This window comes from Eretmochelys imbricata, chromosome 1 (genome assembly GCF_965152235.1).
Source record: "Eretmochelys imbricata isolate rEreImb1 chromosome 1, rEreImb1.hap1, whole genome shotgun sequence".
In the NCBI taxonomy this organism is placed as follows: domain Eukaryota; kingdom Metazoa; phylum Chordata; order Testudines; family Cheloniidae; genus Eretmochelys; species Eretmochelys imbricata.
The window spans coordinates 284,911,473-284,933,166 of record NC_135572.1 but is presented as its reverse complement, the minus strand read 5'-3'; the positions used below and the strand labels follow the sequence as shown (position 1 = coordinate 284,933,166).

General features: G+C 40.4%; 1 protein-coding gene across 1 annotated transcript in view; it reads left to right on the top strand.

Moving 5' to 3' along the window:
* Positions 1 to 21,694, top strand: part of TMTC2 (transmembrane O-mannosyltransferase targeting cadherins 2) — a 380,329-nt gene that overhangs the window by 280,635 nt on the left and 78,000 nt on the right. The window contains exon 8 of the mRNA XM_077807709.1: positions 2,770 to 2,891. Within this exon, the coding sequence (XP_077663835.1) occupies positions 2,770 to 2,891 (122 nt within the window). The remainder of the gene's footprint in view (positions 1 to 2,769; positions 2,892 to 21,694) is intronic.

Below are 21,694 nucleotides of genomic sequence, written 5' to 3'. Positions count from 1 at the left end.
GGAGTAAGACGAGGCTGTGCTAAGCAAGGAGACTGGGACAGGGATAAGAAAACTGAGGAATGGAGACTGGGACTGACTAGGTGAGAAGAATGGGACTTGGATGGGGAAAAGACAAGTCTCGGACAGGGACAGTTTGGAGTAGAAAAGATAGTATGTGATTATGTCATTAAAGACTGTAGCATAATGCATATGCACAAGGAGGTGCAAATTCAGGTTCATGAGGCAACCTTAATTGTGGCATTTTTAAACTTGTGATTGCTTAACTTTGCAACTGTAATCATTCTGTTTTGCATGTAATAGATTATAATTGGATGCCATTCATTTGAGAGTTAACATAGGTTAATGGACTGAGCATGGGCTTGGAACTGAGGTCTAACCCCATTTATTCTGCTGAATTAGCGTGTGGCCTTAGATAAATCACAGTTTACACGTACAGGAAAAAAAAAGTCCGTTAGTTAATAGTTGCAATCCTGACCCAATTGAAGTCATTCGTCTTTTTGCCATGGACTTCAGTGGGACCAGGATTTCACTGAAAGTGTCTGTAGCACATTCAGAATGTGCTATGAAAATGCAGTGTGTTGTTATTCTGAAAACTGCTATACTTCATTTTTAATTGTTTGATCCTGCTTATTTCTGATTAGCTTTGCAAGATTTTGTTTGATTTTTCTCTTCAAATTGTTTGTTCTACCCTACATTAAATGCATTTTCAAAAATGTCAAGATTAGTGCCCCAAAGTGCTTTTCTGTCATTGCCATCGTTCTCCCATTATCCTTGTACGTTTGCTGTCTGAGTCTTTCAGAGCAAAGGATTTTACTTGGAGAAGTTTGTCAGATTTTGATAATTTCTCACGTATTGGCTTCCATAATCCTTACAAAGTACAAATTAGATTAAAGCACTAGTGATGTTATACAGAGATTGCAGGGCACCAGACTTCACCAACTGCACCATGTCTTGTTTTTTCGGTGTCCTCCCTCATTATTCTAACCTTCTTTGGGGACTTCTCTTAACCTACCTCAGTTTTTTTTTTACACCCGCATCTATGATCTTGATATGTTATCATAGAATATTAGGGTTGGAAGAAACCTCAGGAGGTCATCTAGTCCAATCCCCTGCTCAAAGCAGGACCAACACCAATTAAATCATCCCAGCCAAGGCTTTGTCAAGCTGGGCCTTAAAAACCTCTAAGGATGGAGATTCCACCACCTCCCTCGGTAACCCATTCCAGTGTTTCACCACCCTCCTAGTGAAATAGTGTTTCCTAATATCCAACCTAGACCTCCGCCACTGCAACTTGAGACCATTACTCCTCGTTCTGTCATCTGCCACCACTGAGAACAGCCTAGCTCCATCCCCTTTGGAACCCCCTTTAGGTAGTTGAAGGCTATCAAATCCCGCCTCACTCTTCTCTTCTGCAGACTAAATAACCCCAGTTCCCTCAGCCTCTCTTCGTAAATCATGTGCCCTGGCCCCCTAATCATTTTCGTTGCCCTCTGCTGGACTCTGTCCAATTTGTCCACATCCCTTCCCTAATGGGGGGGATCAAAACTGGACACAATACTCCAGGTGTGTCCCCACCAGTGCCGAATAGAGGGGAATAATTACTTCCCTTGATCTGCTGGCAATGCTCCTACTAATACAGCCCAATATGCTATTGGCCTTCTTGGCAACAAGGGCACACTGCTGACTCATATCCACCTTCTCGTCCACTGTAATCCCCAGGTCCTTTTCTGCAGAATTGCTGCTTAGCCAGTCGGTCCCCAGCCTGTAGGAATGCATGGGATTTTTCCTTCCTAAGTGCAGGACTCTCTACTTGTCCTTGTTGAACCTCAGATTTCTTTTGGCCCAATCCTCCAATTTGTCTAGGTCACTCTGGACCCTATCTACCTCTCCCCCCAGTTTAGTGTCATCTGCAAACTTGCTGAGGGTGCAATTAATCCCATCATCCAGATCATTAATAAAGTTGTTGAACAAAACCAGCCGGAGGACTGACCCCTGAGGCACTCCACTTGATACCGGCTGCCAACTAGACATCAAGCCATTGATTACTTCCCTTTGAGCCCAACAATCTAGCCAGCTTTCTATCCACCTGTAGTCCATTCATCCAATCCACACTTTTTTAACTTGCTGGCAAAGAATACTTGAGGGAGACCATATCAAAAGCTTTGCTAAAGTCAAGATATATCACATCCACCACTTTCCCCATATCCACAGAGCCCATTATCTCATCATAGAAGGCAATCAGGTTGGTCATGCATGACATGCCCTTGGTGAATCAATCCATGTTGACTGTTCCTGATCACCTTTCTCTCCTCCAAGTGCTTATAAAATGGATTCTTTGAGGACCTGCTCTATGATTTATGGTTAAACACAAATACATCCTATATTTTCACTGATACTCCATGTTGTGTAATGTGAATTGATTGAAAAGAAATAGCTTTTGCATAGCAGATATGATGTTAATTTGGTTACTTTGGGAATTTTGATTGATACTCCCAATTTCAATTCCTTTCCAACTGGACTTTCATCTTGCTCGTGCTCCTTCATCCTTAATAAGACTATTACTCCATGCCTTCATCACTAAGGTGTCCATAAAGTTAGTCTGTTTTCTAACTTGCCAGCATTCAAAGCAATGTATTGTCTGAGAGGTCTTTGTTCATAAACAGGTTGACAGTCAAAATGCAGAATTTTTTTTATTTTTTTATTTTATTTTCAAATGATAAATCTATTAAAATCCTATGTCCTCTGACTGGTCATCATTTTACTTCATAGGAGAAGCCTACATGAGACTGAGCAAGCTGCCTGAAGCAGAACACTGGTATATGGAGTCTTTGCGATCCAAGACTGACCACATCCCAGCACATCTCACATACGGAAAACTTCTGGCTCTAACGGTGAGTTAATCAGTCATTTCTGAGAGTAAATACTAGAGCTCTCAAAAGAAGTGAGGTAGAGGAATAAGCTGCCTTGTGGCATTCTCTGTCTGGAAATTGATTATGATGCTGTTAATAAATACCTTGTATTTCAATAGTATCTTCCAACTCAGGAACTAAATATACTGTAAAACATAACCTATATATCTTTGTAACTTCTTGCCCATTAACAAAATGCAGCCAGCTCTGAGGAGGAACATAGCAGCTGTATTATAGCTCACAGTAGACATATACAAGTTTATAACAGGAAATAAAGAATAATGTATCCATCTGAAAGACACATGCGTTAAGATTAAGGATTTGTCTACAAAGTGGGATAATGCATTGTACGGGAGTGTGATCTTTATAATGCATTAGCGTGTTCTACATTAGTTGGTCTGTATTGTACTAACTTGTGCATTAATTGGTCTGTATAAACCCTGCTGGGGTGCATTAAAAGTTCCCTGGTGCGAGCTAATGTAGTGCTGTTTCAAATAGTATCACAGTGCTGTTCCGTGAAGTCAAAGCCCTAAGTTACTTTATTATAGTTGATTTAGGTGGTGAATGTCCTTATTTTAATATTAAAATATCTTTGTTTGCATACTGCCTTTCATCTAAGATCCTAAAGCATTTACAGACAGCAGTTGGGCCATGCAATAATGTGATATATTAAAACATCTTCATTTTACAAGGGAAACTGAGGCATTCCTCAGTGGTGAAGCATCTTGCTGAGTCATACAGCATGTCAGTAGCAGAACTGCGAATGTAACCCAGAACACCCAATTACTTGTCTTGTACTCAGCCTGCACACTTCCATCTTTTAATGGTAGCTTTTCCATGATGATTTTATTGGCTTCATCTTTCAAAGGAAAGGCCTTACATAGTCCTTCTCAGATTCTTAGTACAGGACTGGCCATACCATAATTTTGCTAGACTTTTTCCAACATGCTCATGTTGCCTCCTCAAATTCACTTTCAGATCTGAAAACCGTTGAGCTCATGATGTACCCAAAGATAGTCACCGCAGAGAAGGGAATTAGTCTCTATTTGGATGTCCCATTGCACTAGTAGTGTGCAGCTAACTGTTCCCCCGACGTTTTGAAGTGTTAAAATGGATTCCCTCTTTTCTTAGTCACTAATACTTCCTCCCAATTTTGCAGCTGCCATTTTCTTCCCATTTCTTTCTGCTGTGCTGATCACCTCCTCTCTATTTTCCATTCACAATCTTCTTCTTCTTCTCTCCCATACTCTTCTTTATCTTGGAGCCTTTCACTTCCATTGGCATACCTCCTTTGTTTCCCTAGTTGTCATGTGGGTATGTCTCCACGGAAACACACACACACACCACCAAACAGTGTGTTCTTAACTCTGGTTAAATAGCAGTGAAGACGTGGCAACTTGGCTTTTAGCTTGGGTTAGCATCTTGCTTTCAACCCCAGACTCCCCTCTAGGCTTTAACTGCAGCTGCTAACTCAAGTTAAAAGCTGAGTTGCCATGTCTTCACTGCTATTTTAACCTGAGGTAGCTATCATGGTTTAGCTAACCTGAATTAACAACACACCTATTGATGTCGACACGGCAGCAAAATGAGAACAGACATATGCATGGAATTAAGCGATGTTATTAAATTTTAACAGAAGGGAGGACTACTACCCACACTCTCCTGTATCAGGCATTGAATTGCTTCCAGTGAGGAAGTTATAGGACTCATTATCATATAACCCATAACATGGGGTAGGAGTTCCTCAGCTTACCCCAGAACTCAATTCTCTCTGAGTCTTAGCATCCTTCCCCCGTGAGGGGAGACATAGGGTGAAGCTGTGTGGAGACATGAGGACCACAAGGTCTGACCTCTGCCTGCGAGGGCCACGAGGTTTCACCATAACACTTGAGCCTAAGGTCCATCACCAAAATCCCAGGTCTCTTACCTTTGGGGACTGTTCAATGAAAACTGGACACAGGGAGCATCAGCAACTAGCTTGATTGCTCTCCCCACCCAACCACACTGCATGGTATCACAATTCCTGCCCAATCCATTGCCTCATATCCTGTATATCATATATCAGCATTTCTATCTGACAAATATATGCCTTCCTTGCTGGAATGGAGCTGAAAGAGACTCCACCTGGCCCCTGCACTGGGCTAAATCCTGAGAACTGGGGAGTGCTGGCAAATCAGCACCCCTCTCTCCCAGCTGGCCAGTGGGTGCCAGAGACTCCCAGGGGGTGGAGCTACCTATTCTCCCTTGGTGAGAGTCTCCCTCCCTTGCCACTGGGACTGTCCCTCTTTCACAGCTGGCCCCATCAATTTCCCCCATCCATTGATGAGGATGGTGGCATTTTTGGCAGTGACGACAATACTGTATGTTGCTCTGCCTTGTTCTGCTCCTCAATCCTTTGGCTTCCCTCTGAACACCCTCATCTTCCTTTGTCTCAGCTTCACTCTGGCCCCTCTTCTACAAAGTCTTCAGACAAAGGACTTTTGTATACAGTGTAACAGGAAAGAAATGAAGAAATACTTTAACCATATCCTCCACCCTCCGTTTATTTTTGCTTAAAATACTTGAAATAGCAATGAGAAAAGATTAGAACAGAAGGATGTGACAACAACAATTAAAGTGAATTCAATATCTATTTTTAAATGTTACTAAAAGCTGTCAATTAAAAGGTTTAATAAAGCCAGTACAGATTGGAGCTTTCAGTTTGCAATGGAATAAGAGTTGAGCTCTGATCATTATCCCGCTGTCTGTCAGTTTCAGCCTGTGGAATTATAATTTTCCACTCTAATTCCCAATTCCAGTTAAAATTTCTCACATACTGACATACACTTACACTTATGGGATATATCTATTTAATATTAAACTCCAAGTGGAGTACATAATAGGATTTCCCAGTTCACCTTCTTCTTCTGGACCACTTCATTTTTTGCACCTGAGGAGTATATTTGAAAGCTTGCACGAGGGTTTTTTTTTGTTTGTTTTTCTTTCCCCTCGTCATTCTCTCTTTTTTTTCCTGAAGAAATATTTTTATGAGACACAGAAGTTCTATTTTACTAGAACATGTGGAAGGGGAAGGAAGGGTTTTCTCAGTTAGAATTCAGATCTCTATTTTTTCCACCCTACACCTCTCCTCCTGTATTTAATTTTACATATATTTTGAGTTTATGATTAGATAGAATATAAGATTTGTTATGGGATGTCTTGTGATTTCCATGGAAAAAAATCCTACAGCTTTTTTTATTTAACATCTTTATTATTTCCAAATTATGAGAACTGGCCATGGGAAATTTTAGATTTGTCCTTTTAGTTCTGAAATAATTTTATTATATAATTTTGGGTTTCTAAATTGATAATTTGGAGGGAGAATGGAAAAAGGATGAAAATGTCCACATAAATTTGTATTATAGTTTAACCGTTTACATTTCTTGAAGGAATTTAAATACAAGATACATATGAAGCAGACAGTGCCTTCAGACTCAGGAAGAATATATATCATTACAGAAATGAAAAGTATCTCTATACAACTCTGAGTATCAGACACCACATCATGATGTTAAACCAGGCGGTGGGGAAACTTTTTGGCCCGAGGGCCACATCGGGGAATAGAAATTGTATGGCGGGCCGTGAATGCTCACAAAATTGGGCTTGGGGTGCAGGAGTTTGGGGTGTAAGAGGGTGTTCTGGGCTGGGACTGAGGGGTTTGGAGGGCAGGAGGGGGATCAGGGCTGGGGCAGGGGTGCAGGTTCCGGCTGGGGGTGTGGGCTCTGGGGTGGTGCTGGGGATGAGAAGTTTGGGGTGCAGGAGGGTGCTCTGGGCTGGGATCTTGGTGTTTGGAGAGCGGGAGGGAGGGCACGAGGATCAGGGCTGGAACAAACGGTTGGGGCGAGGGGAGAGACTCAGGGGGTGCAGGCTCCGAGAGGCACTTACCTCAAGCAGCTCCCAGAAGCAGTGGCATGTCCCTTCCCAGGCTCCTACGTGGAGGCACGGCGAGGCAGATCTGCATGCTGTCCCATCCTCAGGCACTGCCCCTGCAGCTCCCATTGGAGCTTGTAGGAGCTGGAGCAGAGCCATGCTGTGGCTTCCGGGAGCCACATGGTGCAGCCCCCGACCTTGTGCCCCGGATTAAAACGGTTCATGGGCCAGATCTGGCCTGCTGGTCCTAGTTTGCCCACCCCTGTGTTAAACTATAGGCCAGTGAAATGCAAAACCCCTTCTCTTCCCACACACGCACTCTTCCATGTTTGTCTATTTTCATCAAAAATGATTAATATTGTCCTAAAATTATCTTTACTTTTCTTACTGCCATGTCTTCTCTGTACATATTCATTGCTGTACATATGACAGCAATGTGCATTAACAGAAAAATAAGACAGAAGACACAAAAGGAGCATTTTTTTGTTTTTTACCCTTCCAGAATGTAATTAACATAGTGCTTCAGAAGACAACACTATTTAGATGATGATGGGGTAGTAGATGTGAAATGCATATATGTGGCTGTGCTTTGTTGTTGTTTTTAATTATTTAAGTTTGGTTACTGACATTTCAATATTGAGAATGATTTATGACCTATAAATGGGAAAGGAGCAGAATACATTTTATTGGATTTTCTACAGTCAGTTATTTCAGGAGAGCTGAATGGAGCAGGAATTTGGATGTGTGATATGAAACCTTTGACCTCCAGGTTGATGGTTCAGCTTTGGTCAGTTTTACAGCACAATGGTTGTTCCATGGCGTCTGTGAAAGGAGTTTCAAGCAGAGATATCCTCATCACAAAGGCTTCTTTCATGACTGGCACTAACTGGCAAGCTTGATCTAAGTCTCTACAGAGTCCACTGGGGTTGAATGGAGATGGAAACAAGAATAATCTCTCATCTCTAGAGATGGTCCCTCCAAGCCAGGTTTAGAGTCACGTTGTGATTCACTCTTAATTTGAACTTTGCTATTTAAGTCTATTGCATAGAAATGGACACTGCACAGATGACCGAAAAAAGGCAGGAAGTTATAATAGTGCCTTGGGTGATTCTCTCAAATGTTAATGAGAGACATTTTGGGGTCTCTCTCCTTTTATGTCACACCAGTCGTAGTTTGTTTAAAGTCAAACTTCTTGCAATTTTTTTTTTTGAGTGACAGTAAAACGAATGTTGAAACAAGCTTCTATTAAAAGTTCTACTTGGCCGTTAGCTTATTTTCCAAGGAAAAGATGGGGCAGTGAGTGGGAGGAGATGAAGAATGAAAATGATAACTGAGCTAGAAAACTTTCTTTGACCAGGGAGTTAAAAAAAAAAAAATGCTCAGCCAAGCTTCTAGATCTCGGCCAAAGGCAATTGTACAACATAAACCTAGTTGTAAAATCAAAACTGTAAAGTTCACAAATTCAATAGTGTTTTATTTCTTGACTTAAATAGCCCAATTTTAACCCCAGCTTTTCTGCCTCCTTAAGTCTGTTGCCAGTATTAACACTTACTAATAGCAGTGAGACTTGGTTCATTTATTCCCCCAGTGCCAATCCTGGCTATTGAACCAGCTTCTTGAACCTTCTGGATTCATCTGCCTCTTGTGAACAACTGTTGTGATTGTGCGGAGGACATAACCTATGCCCAATCTGTTAAGACTTGCCAAATTGCTGCTAATTGCTGTAGGCTGTGATTTCTCAATTTGCAGTAGGAGCAATTTATAGTTTTATAAACGTAGGAGTATAAACCAAGTATTGTGCTGAGTTACTAAATGCATTTATATTGTCTGGACTTGGCTCTAACATATCAAACACAAGTATTAAATATGAATGCAGAGAGCATGTTCTTAATCCATGATTTCTTTTATGATTTCCTGATACTTTTTATTTCTTCAATAATTAGTCCTATAAGACACCTTAAAATAAAGCTGCTTTATTTCTATATCCAATATACCTGTTTATCAGTGAAAAGTTAATAACCTCCTTTCTCTTCTTGACTGCTTGGGACAATGACCTCCACATGTCTTGTTCCTTTTCTCGGTCCACACACTGGAACAAGTTTCTAATTATCAAAGTTGCCTTCAACAATGTAGGATACAGTGTTATGAATCAAACTCAAATCTCAAGTGCAGTAGAAATTAAAAGCTGACATCAGATCTTGCTGAAAAGACATTTTTAAACAGAATTTATTTCTTTTTGAGTGGTTTGTCCTGCTGAAACACAGGATGGTATGCCCTGTTTTTACAACTGTAAAAAAGGTAAATAAGAATTCATCCTGTTCTGTAAAACTTATTATGATAACTGTATGGTGAATGAATGATATTCATTTAATTTGAAGTTGATTTTTGCAGCTTCAGATCGGCATGTAGCTAATATTACTCCTGTTTCAAAGAGCTATTTGCATAGCGTGACTTTAAACCTGCATTTTACAAGCAATAAAATGAACAATGGAAAGCAGACAGTCTAATCTAAGCTCTATAATTTTTCTTGTGCTAATTTGCTTAGTTTTATATATGCTTAGTATGAGGTTATTTGGAAGGTGCTAACCTATTCCATTTGTAGACTTCCACCTGTTTCTGCAAAAGAGCAGAAAATGCCAGCTTAAGGTTGAAGTACAACATAAAATCTAATTATTTACACAGATCTCCAAAAATGAATATTGTTGCAAACCTTTGTACATTTTAATAAGTGTTAGACACTAGTATTTTGATATTACTGTTGCTTTAGAAGAAGTTCAGATTGTGTTTTTGTTTGAGAACTCTTTGATATAGGAATAATAATTTTTGTGTACGAGTGCGTGTGTGTTGTGAGTGTTTATAATGCTTAGTACAATGAGCCCTAATCTCTGACTGGGCCTTAGACATCCTTGAAATAATAATTCTTTTCTAAGCCTATCCAAATAGTACACGTATGTGTCCGTGCGTGCAATAAAGTGATATGGCTTAAACCTTTTTTTTAAAAAAACTACTATTAATGAAACAGACAATTGTCTTACATTCACAGAAGTGTTAAATGTGGGTTCCTTGGCAAAATGACTCTTAGTAAAGCTTATTGTCAGAGTATCCATAAGGCTATGTCCATGGAACTCAGAAGACATTGTCTGTGTTGTATTAAAAGCAGAACATTTAAAGTTACGCTGTGTAGACCTCAAACACGTTACTTATTGATCTTTTCAATACATTTCATGTAAGTCTATTTATTTGTTCACATGTGACAACACACCTGAGGTCTAATTTTCATTTGTACTACAGCAACTTCATTCTCTCTGAGTGCAAAGATGCCTTAAAGTGGGAGAAATTTGTATTCGAGGGTTTAAATACAGTTTCCTTCCACTCTGAGGCCCCTTTACACTGACAGAGTAGTGTAAAGAAGCTTAAGACTCAGATCCCTCATTTGTTTTTATAGCTGGTTGTTAAATCTTTAACAACATGTGGTCATTCACTGAATATATAGATACAATCCCATGTGTTTTTTGGATGCCATTATATTCACTCAGTAGTTATGTTCTAAGTTGAAATTCACTCAGCACAAAACCTGTGTACCACAAAAAGAACAGGAGTCCTTGTGGCACCTTAGAGACTAACAAATTTATTTGAGCATAAGTGGGCTACAGCTCACTTCATTGGATGCATGCAGTGGAAAATACAGTGGGGAGATTTTATATACACAGAGAACATGAAACGATGGGTGTTAGCACAAAGCACTCAATTCTGCTCCCTTTGAAGTAGATGATAAAGCTCTCATTGGCTTAATTTGGGAGAAGAGGTAGGCCAACACTGAGCTCTTCGGAAAATCCTACACTAAAATTATACACTCCCTGTGCTGTTCTGTTGTGTAAATATTTGTAACGTCTTTATACCTTTTCTGGGATATGGGAAATGCCAAGAGGAAACAGATCATGCAGAAAAACTGACAAAACTGGAAATGCTTGAATATTGTTCTCCAAAGGAATAGCATAATGAATTTGGATCTTCTTACCTAGAATCAACGGTCACAAGTATTTTGCGACTCATACATCAGATAATGCTGTGTGTTCATATCTAAAAATTATGCTCACTCAGGTACATTTTTGCAGAATTTATATAAGAACAGCTAAATGTAGCAGTTAAAAAGCATGATTAGTAGCTCAGCTAGTAGAATAGCTAGAAAGCAGCCTATTGGCTAGTGTTTAAGTTCTTCATTTTATTTTATTTATCATTTCTCAAAAACCGAATTTAGCCATGTGGGTCAGCAATACCTGAATGTTATGCATTTTTTAAGCTCTCTTAAGATCTTGCGTGCTAAGTTAAATAAATTGTTTGAGAAACATACTGGTGAAAGCAACATCCTATCTGACCTAACCAGTCAACTGGGAAAACATGGGGGTTACAGCCAAAGCACCTGAGCTTTTGCCTTACTTGGGTAATTTATTTCTTCTTCACAAGAAAAAACATAATTTGTATGCATTGCAGAACTCCATTTATAAAATTTAATGGCGTCTCTTTGTCACAAATGACAGGCCCAGGTGCAGCCTTGAGCATGTACTGTAATTTGCTTTGCATTGTGTGAACAAAGTTTTCAAAGGGAGAAAGTGTCAGCACACATGCTAAGGAAACGTCATACATAAGCAAGGCCATTTTTGCATTAGTCTAAGTTCAGTAGGCATTCAGCCTAAAACCTTTTGCCTACTGAAGGCTGTCAATTGGCATCTGCTTATACTGGATAGGCAATGATGTTGGATGCACTAGTCTCTTTCTAGAAACTTTACTTCGGGGTCATAGATGGAACCAGTTTGAAGGTTTCAATTTTATATATCCCAAGTGGATTTCTGCTCACATCACAATGCCTACAGTTTGTAATAATGCAAATAGTGGTTAGTTTGCTTAAGAAACGGCCCAATAATACAAAATTAGGAAGAAGTAGTTTAGGAATTATATGTTCTGGTGAAAAAAGAAAAGGAGTACTTGTGGCACCTTAGAGACTAACCAATTTATTTGAGCATGAGCTTTCGTGAGCTCATGCTCAAATAAATTGGTTAGTCTCTAAGGTGCCACAAGTACTCCTTTTCTTTTTGCAAAGACAGACTAACACAGCTGTTACTCTGAAAAATGTTCTGGTGAATCTCTTTGGAAAAACATGCAGTATTGATTTGCCTTTTACATGGCTCCACATAGTGCTATTAATCTCTTATTTTTACCAGCTTCAAAATTGATCCTTAAATATTGGAGGGGAAATAATTTGCTTCATAAAGTTTCTGTATTTCAGTTCTCAGCCATAGTAAATTCAGTAACAATCATACTAGGTGATTCCATGTAATCCAGATTGTTTAATATGATTAAATAAATCACACACATATAATATTTAAGGACTCTTAAATTAAACTCCAAGAAATAAAATTATTTATAAGCCTCTATCCTGTCTTAGAGTAAAACTTAAAGTTAAACCTGATCCCTCAAATTTTAAACATATCCCCAGTAGGTGGCCAAAATCTTCCCTAGAGTGTTTGCTGCCAGTGTTGCACAACTGACCAGTAAGAAACTTGGAGTTCAAATTGTCAATGTGCACTATTAGTCAAATTGGATATAAAAAGCCTATTGGGTATCCAACAGCAACAAAGGATTTGACTAAGGACAGGTCTACACTACGGGGTTAAGTCGACCTCAGTTACGCTAAGTGAATAACGTAACTGGAGTTGACATAGCTTAGGTCGACTTATTGTGGTGTCTACACCACACTGGGTCGACAGGAGAAGCTCTCCAGTTGACTTACCTTAAGCTTCCTGTTCCAGTAGAATACCAGAGTCAATGGGAGAGCGATTTGCAGTTGATTTAGTGGGTCTTCACTAATCCCACTAAATCAACCCCCAGTGGTTCGATTGTTGCAGCGTCGATCCACAGTAAATGTAGACATGCTCCAAGAATCTGTTGTTGCCAAAGTCCCCTCCCCTATTATATATAAGCAATATTAATGAATAATTAGTGCATACCCTGAATGACAGAACAAAATAAAATTAAACAGATATGAGCATGGAAGTATGAGGGAGGGAGAAAAGGAGAGGATGGGACAAAAGGAAAGAAAACTTAACGGATTGTCATGGGGCAGGACTCACCCCTGCAGTGCCTCCTGCTGGTCTCCCAGAGAATTAGCTCTTCCAGCCTCTGGAGAACCTTGTGCAGGCCAGTGTCCCACTTGCTGCTGGCCCCCATGTCCCTCCCGGACCCCGGTGCCCCTTTCCCTGGGGTGCTGCCCCTTGGCAGTACCCCCCACAGATCTGGGTCTCCCTCTCCCAGGGAACCCCTACCCACTATCCCCACCCCACCTCACCTCAGTCTTTGGCTACTGCCAGTCACCATTGAGCCCCCCCACACTGGGACGGACTGCAGTGTAGAAGCCAATCATCACAGGCAAGGGGTGTTTGGACCTGCTGCCTCTGCCTACTGTGGGCTGTCCTGTTGCAACCCTAGTACCCTGTCTTAGGCCGTCTGCCAGGCCTGCAGCCTGGGGCTTTTCCAGTCTGGAGCCTCTCAGCTCCTCTGGCCTTCCCCAGCCCTGCTTCACCTCAGGTACCCTCGTATGCTCCCCAGCAGCCAGGCCCATTTCCCTCCACAATTAGAGGAGAGACTCTGCTCCTGGCCTACTGCCCTCTTACAAGGGCCAGCTGAGCCCTGATTGGGGCGTGGCCACAGCTGAGCCTGCTTCCCCCAATCAGCCGGGGTACTGCTTGGTCCCAGCCACAGCCCTCTCCTGGGCTGTCTTAAGCCCTTCAGGGCAGGAGCAGGTGACCACCCCGCTACACGGATCAACTGAGTTTGAGCCATTACTATTAATGATTTTATCAGTCAAGCATGTTCCAATGATCTGAAAAGAGGAGTAAGAGCCAGGATCTCTAAAGTTCTGTTTTGCAGCTCTGGCAATGATGTTCTTTCTGGCTGTAAGAGGTATTGTGCTTTGCCCATCTCCTTTTTCCTCTGTGTAAAAAAACAAGGGTAATATTTGCATATTGGTACCAAACAGGAATAGTGAAGATTAGACCCTGAGTTACTGTTCTTTAAAAAAAGTTTTTTGAAATTGAAATGCTGAAATACATTCAAATTTATATATAAGTTTAATGTAATTTTCTGGAGTAGTTTATGGTATTTTACATAGTGATTAGCTGAAAACAGCATAATATAACTATAGTAGAAATAACATTTCTAGGATTGTTTATTAAATGCTCTCAAACTCTAGAAATTTTTCACTTGCATGAAAAGACACAGTTTCTAAATGGGCCAACTCAGTTAGATGGCTGAACCAGTTAGATATTTCATTTTTGGAGGCTAAATATCTTGGAAGGTAAAATTGTGCATAGGAGGAATTTTTTAATAAAAGTTGAATTTTCCAGTTTAATTCCCATCATAGCAGAGTATTATGGATATAGGATTCCTGGGTATGTCCATATTCAATTAAATTCAATCCATCATTGACTGACATCCAAAAATGACTAACTGGTTGGCTTTTTGACTGCTATGTAATAAAGTGCCATTATCACCATTCCAGCATTTATTGACAAGTCTTAAATTTGAGAACAGTGGCTTATCTTCAGAGTGCTATATATATATATATATATATATATATATATATACACACATATATATGACATAATTTTCTATTGTATTAAACCCTCTGTGGGGTCCACCTATGATCTAGCCAAATTGAACCAAGCTTGAGACCATGCCATTATTATTAGAGAGGGGTCCAAGTCAGAAAGTTTGGATCTAATTCTGAAGTTTCCTAAAGTTCAGAGGTGGTTTGGGCCTGGAGTTCCAATTTTGGGATCAATTTTTACACACCAAACATATATTACACAGTTTCTCATTCCCTTCCCACCCCCCCCCCCCCCCGCCTCTCTCTGAATATGTCTGAATATAAAAGTCACATTGCATTGCTTTATGGCAATTATCCCCCAGTTGCTTTAGGTGTGGTTTATCCAGTATACATGGATATGTCTATGTCTTAAATGACAGGATTTCCTAGCTAGAGATATTTCCATAACTGGCAGCTATCAAGGTTGTATTTCCTGAAGTTGGCCACATGTCATAAAACTATATCCATGAATATACTTCTCAATTCCATTAGGACATATTTTTGACTGTATGCCAAAATTCGGTGGGACTAATTGTAAAATGAAAGGCTCTCTCATTGTAAAATAAATTTTAAAAGGTACTCAGATTACCAGTTGGTAAATAACATTGTGTCTTGCTCCTGTGAATAGGATAGTGGAAGCCATAAATTGCTCTTTCTCATTCATGCAAATTTAAAGCTCATGACTGGAAACAGGGAAGGCAAATGCACAATTAAATGTTTTCGTGAAAGAAAGAAATATCTTTATTTTGTTACACGGTACAATATAGGCCCCCAGTTACCTGTTACTAGTCTACATACAGTAAATTTGACTGTAAACACAGAAGAATGCAGGATATAGGCCAAATTTTCTTCAGTAAGAATTTATAGAATTCAATGAAAACAATATGTGAAGACGGTGAATTTACTGTCATGGAACACACGTAGACATTAATACTCTGCTTCATCAAAACTGATAAAAAGTGCCTTAGGACTGGATGGAAAGGAAAGTGCCTAATATGGGAATTAATTTCACATGCATCAATTCTGCTTTCATTATGTGGTCAGGATATAATAATAGTCTATAGAATAATGATAGAGGTGAATACTCAATATTTTCCATACAGTAAATATATCTCCAAGTGTGTGAAGAAATTTTCTTTAAAATTTGCCTAATACTTTTTTATAGCCCTTTTGTGTCTTAATAAAAGTTTGTTATTCCTGTTTGGTAAATTCCTCTTGGACCCTAAGGAAAAGCAAAAAACTAAAACAGTTCAATTGGTATTCCACACTTTCTTTCATGTACAGCACTATTTTTTATTTGTACTGATTCCATATAACGTGAGCAAATGATCTGTTCCATAGAAATCCAAATGTTGAGATGGATGAGTGGTGAAAGATCGTATGAGGAATGTGTGTATTCGAGACATGTTCAAAGTAACACCCACAAACGAAGAATAGAGGGAGTGCAAACTGAATGATCTGATCATGTAAAGCACAGTCCTGACAACTATGTAGGTTACAAGAGTTGAACAGATTTCAAGACTGAATGAAAAAACATAGGCAGACCCAAGAACAAGTGGTGGGATGTCATAAAAGAGGACATGTTCGCATGTAACAAGCCTTGTGGAGCGGGGGAAGTGGTATATGGCATATCTTCACTTTCGATATTGTGTTGCATGACCTTCTCATAAACAAACTGGGGAAATACAATCTAGATGGAGCTACTATAAGGTGGGTACACAAGTGGTTGGAAAACCATTTGCAGAGAGTAGTTATCAGTCAAGCTGGAAGGGCATATCGACTGGGGTCCTGCTTGGATGAGTTCTGGATCTGGTTCTGTTCAATATCTTCATCAATGATTTAGATAATGGTATAGAGAGTATAGTTTGTGGATGATACCAAGCTGGGAGGGGTGGCAAGTGCTTTGGAGGATAGGATTAAAATTCAAAATGATCTGGATAAACTGGAGAAATTGTCTGAAGAAAATAGGATGAAATTCAATAAGGACAAATGTGAAGTACTCCACTTAGGAAGGAACAATCAGTTAGACATACAAAATGGGAAATGACTGCCTAGGAAGGAGCACAGCAGGAAGGGATCTGGGGATCATAGTGGATCACAAGCTAAATATGAGTCATCAGTGTAACACTTTTGCAAAAATAGCAATCATTCTGCAGTGTATTAGCAGGAGTGTTGTGAGCAAGACACAAGAAGTAATTCTTCCGCGCTGATTAGGCCTCAACTGGAGAATTATGTCTAGTTCTGGGCACCACATTTCAGGAAATATGTGGACAAACTGGAGAAAGTCCAAAGAAGAGGCAACAAAAATGATAGAAAGTGTAGAAAATATGACCTAAGAGGGAGGATTGAAAAAAAAAACAGGATTTATTTAGTCTGGAGAAGAGAAGACTGAGAGGGGACATAATAGTTTTCAAGTACATAAAAGGTTGTTACAAGGAAGAGGGAGAAAAATTGTTCTCCTTAACCTCTGAGGATAGGGCAAAAACCAATGGGCATAAATTGCAGCAAGGGTGGTTTAGGTTGGACATTAGGAAAAACTTCCTAACTGTCAGAGTGGTTAAGCACTGGAACAAATTGCCTAGGGAGGTTGTAGAATCTTCATCATTGTAGATTTTTAAGAGCAGATTAGACAAACACCTTTCAGGAATGGTCTAGATAATACTTAATCCTGCCATGAGTGCAGGGGACTGGACTAGATGATATGGCACTGAACAGAACACTTTGAAGGGAGACATGCACAAGGGGAGACAAGCAGGGGTATGCCTCCCAGTAATTGGCAGGGGCACAAAACTCCTCTGGCCCCAGGACGGCTAGGTAGAGTGGAATCAGTCCAGGTAGGTACTTACATCCCCTTCACCTCCTCAATATGGGTTTTTATCCAGAGGACTGCTTAGTATCAGACCTTCCAGAGTAAAAAGTTTACAAGAATTAGATCAGGGATCGGCAACCTTTGGCACGCGGCCTGCCAGGACCTGCCGCACTTCCGCAGGTTCGGCCAATCACGACTCCCACTGGCCGCAGTTTGCCACTCCAGGCCAATGGGGGCTGCGGGAAGTGGCGTGGGCCGAGAGATGTGCTGGCTGCCACTTCCCACAGCCCCATTGGCCTGGAACAGCGAACCGCGGTCAGTGGGAGCTGTGATTGGCCAAACCTGTGGACGCGGCAGGTAAACAAACTGGCCCAGCCCGCCGGGGCCAAAGATTGTCGATCCCTGAATTAGATCACGTAATTACTCAATAGTACATGTAAATATCTATGTGGTTCCATTATATTCATGTTTTTAATTGTCTTGTGCACAGGCACCGATTTTGTCATTTCCCCTTGAGTGCTCAACCCCCACTCCACCCCAGGCCCTCCCTCCACTGCACCTCTTTTCCCCCAAGGCCTCCCCTCTGCCCCGCCTCTTTCTACCCCCTTCTCCCTCCCACCAGTGCCTCCTGCCTGCCACTGGATAGCTGATTGCAGCAAGGGGGAGACGCTGATCAGCGAGGCCGCCCGTGGGTGCTGAGAACTCACTATTTTTTTCCTGTGGGTGCTCCAGCCCCGGAGCACCCACCCATTTTAATAAGGCAAAGAAGGTGGTTCATTGAACAGGTTTCTTTTTTTTTCCCCTCCAGAAAGCAGAAGCAAAAGTCTTTCACAGACCCTGTGGCCTCACACACACTTACCCTTTCTGTTGTTGGGAACGTTATCTTTCATACAGGCATTCAGAAGCCTTCAGCAATACAAAAGAAGATATGTAAAATACTCTGGCTTCCCCTACTCTCTAGTCTTTGTCACTTTTTTTCTACTCAAAAAGTTATTTTAATTGCTTAGTCCTTTGGAAAAAAAGTGATTGTTCATAAAGAGGAATCAAGAGGACTGGTCGTAGGGAATGAGAGTCAATTTTGCTTGATGCGTAGATTTAATTTTCCACTGTGCCACCAAACTCTCACCAGCATAAGGCTATGCAAAACAGGGACTTTTGCTTCTTCACTTATTAAAGCCTTGTACAATTTCAACTATGGTGGAACTTTGGGGGTGGAATTTAGGACTGTTTGTATGTTAAAATTCATCCCCCTAACTATTGCCATGCTGCATGCTTCCAAAATAATGTGTAGTGCAATTATGTAACTCTCATGGTACAAATACGTATTTTTGAGGAGAAAAGAGGGGATTCTTAATGTTTTTAATGGACACCCATTTCTTAAATGAATGAGGTTGAGGGAGCCACCTTACTGGTAGCTAGCAGTGCATATAAATCTGCGAAAGTACATTATTCAGAACTGCTTAACTACATTAACCTCTCCCAGTCTTATTAGTTGTTTAGGATTTTAAGGTTTCTAGCAGCTTGAAGTACATCAGCTGTCTCAACATGAGCTTTACAAATTCTACCAGCAGAGTGAGGAGAAATTGCTGTTGCTGGCTTTTTCCGTTATTTCTGAGTGGGGCAGGGAGAGTTCTAGTCAAGGAAATACATGCCAGTTGATTTGGATAGATGTGTACTTTCCTTAAATGACTAACTTTCCTCCAGTCACTCCCTCAGTCATGGTAACTTCAAAGTCTTTTATTAGAAGGCCCAGTTGAGCACTGTGCCTGACAATATTTGTAGAATGAGGCCCATAATCTGTTAGAAATGACAGTTAGGATAAACACTACAGCTAACATATTCAAAAATGGATACCTAGAATTTGGTGGGGGGGCAGGTGTCTTTAAATTCACATGGGATACTGGAGTGATAGCAGTGGACATACTCCCATCTTCTATTTATTCTCGAGCAACATGAGCAAGGAGCCCTTACACATGGAAGTGTTTCACTGAACTGAATGGGTATTTTGCCTGAATTAGGGACCTCTGGATAAGGCCCAGACAAATATAGCGTGGATAGGAGCAGTACAAGCTTTTTCTAAACTGACTTTCTAATGTGCCTTCACCCCACTTCTGGCTGAATCCCCTCCAGAAGTCAGTTGATAATACAATTTTTATGATGATTGAATTCTTGTTCCCTCACTGACATGCCAATTAGTATCAGTTATGATGTGCGTGTGTGTGAGAGAGAGAAGTTGGCACTTCTCCATTAGAATGTGGGCTAAAACTATCTACTCATTTCTCACAAGCAAAGAAGAAGCTGTCATATGACGCGCTTCTGTTTGCTACTGAGTTGGACTGCATATGAGCTGGTGACCTGTAGTTGAAAGGCATGTTTTATCCCATTTGTAATTCTCAGAGCCACTGAGTCATCCCATTAAAAACTTATGAATAACCATTTTATCTTGGACATAGGACTCTGTCCTGCAGTTATAAAGCTGTATTTTCACTTTGTGAGGTTTCCAAGGCATGTGTATATACGTATACAACTGCTTACCCTCGCTGTTAAAAATTGAGAGCTTTCCAGTGATCTTCAATTCCTTCATTTGTAGGGGTCATTGTACATAAAAATGAATATGCACGCAATATGCCAGTCCACAGCAATTTAATGTTTCAACTATTTTAATAACTAATTATGTATTTCCCTTAAAATTTTGAACCTATCCCCTTCCATCCTGTGTTCTACTTAGCACTGAATCCTTACAATAGAGTGGGGGAAAGGACAGGTGTTGTCCTCTAAACCTGACTGTTTCACCATATGCATCCTCTTGTGCTAGCAAAGGAGTACTTCCAGTGGCTAGTAGAAAATGTAAGTTTGATAAATGCCAACGTTTAATAGTGATATAGCCTGATTCTGTCAAATGACTGGGGTTTATATCATCTGACACCTAAACAAAGCTTACAAAATGTATGCTGATATATTGACATTTTAGCAGTACACAAATGTCTTGGAAGAGGACTCTTTAGGTGGAGTTTGATGCCAGTTTCTTCAGAGTGTCACGTTGGAAGAGAACATTCTTAATCATTTTTTGACAAATGTGGATATATGAAAATGATGGCCAACCTGGATAAATGGTTCTGCACTGTTCATTTGCTGTCACTTCAGTTTATGCCTCAGGTGATGTAATGTATGACTTTTTTCCTCTTTTTGTTAATGAGCATTTTTGCCTCTCAATAACAATCATTTTATTGATGCTATTTGTATGAGCACCCGTCGCCATTATGTACTCTGTTTCCCTGAATGACTTAAGCTGGGTGCAGTATTACATTTGGAAAGTGCCAAACAGAATATAGTGGTAACATATTCTGGTGAATTGAATAGGTGAAAGTAAATTATATTTGACAAATGCTTGTGGTCTTATAGAATAGTTCTATAAGCAGAAGATTCATATTTTATGACTATCTTCAGTGAACTGTTCTTTTTTCAGTAGGAATAGCAACCTGAGTATGCATAAGACAGAATGCAGTCAGCTAAGACTAATTGTATTAGTCTGTTAAAAGAGCAATGATGCACGATCTGTAAATGTTAATTCTGTTGGCATTCGTGACACATGCAGTCTGTGCCTACAATTTTGGAGTCTCCAGGCTGAACTTTGTGACATGACCCTTTTTGCCAGAGTAAGGATGTTAACTTAGTATCCTGAACCAATTTGAACTTGAATAATTACTCTGTCTACCTGAATTCCCCTGGTAGTTTCAATTGGATACACCATTCTTCTTCACTTCTTGCGCTGAACTATTGCTGCGTGCTGTTTAAAAAGAATTGCTGCCTTTATCCCACAGAGGCAGCTCCATTTCACTGGTGGAGGAAGGGATTGCTGTACACTTGTACAATGTATTTTGAAAAATATTTTGGGATGAAAGGTGCTTCAGCATCTAAATGTAAAAGAGCCTCATCTATCATGTGATTGCAGTGGTTAGGACGTAGCAGTCGCTTGCATTGTGGGTAATTGGGAAGGATTAATTTTCCAAAATCTGTTCAGGGGCTTGACAAGGGGTCTGAAGTATGAGGATTGGAAACTGAGGATAATGTTATTGGACAATAAGGGCCAAATTCTTCCCTTTCATGAGAGATACTTTATGAATCCCCTGAAGTATAAATGAGGAGGCTTCTGAGAGGGGACCTTGACTTTGGAATTTGTCCCCACTATCTTCACCTGCACTTGTTAACTTTCTGGATTCACTGTAAAGCCCCTTTTCTCTTCTCAGGCTGTTGAGGAGGGGTGGGCTGAGGATTTGGTGTAGTGATCATTATGAGCAATTCTTGTTATTGTTTGAATGTTACATTATGTGATAGATGCCCGCAGTACAGAATGCATGCAATACTCAATCTGATTAAAATCTGCTTCTATACCAAGTGATTATAGGGTAGGCTATGTTGTATGTA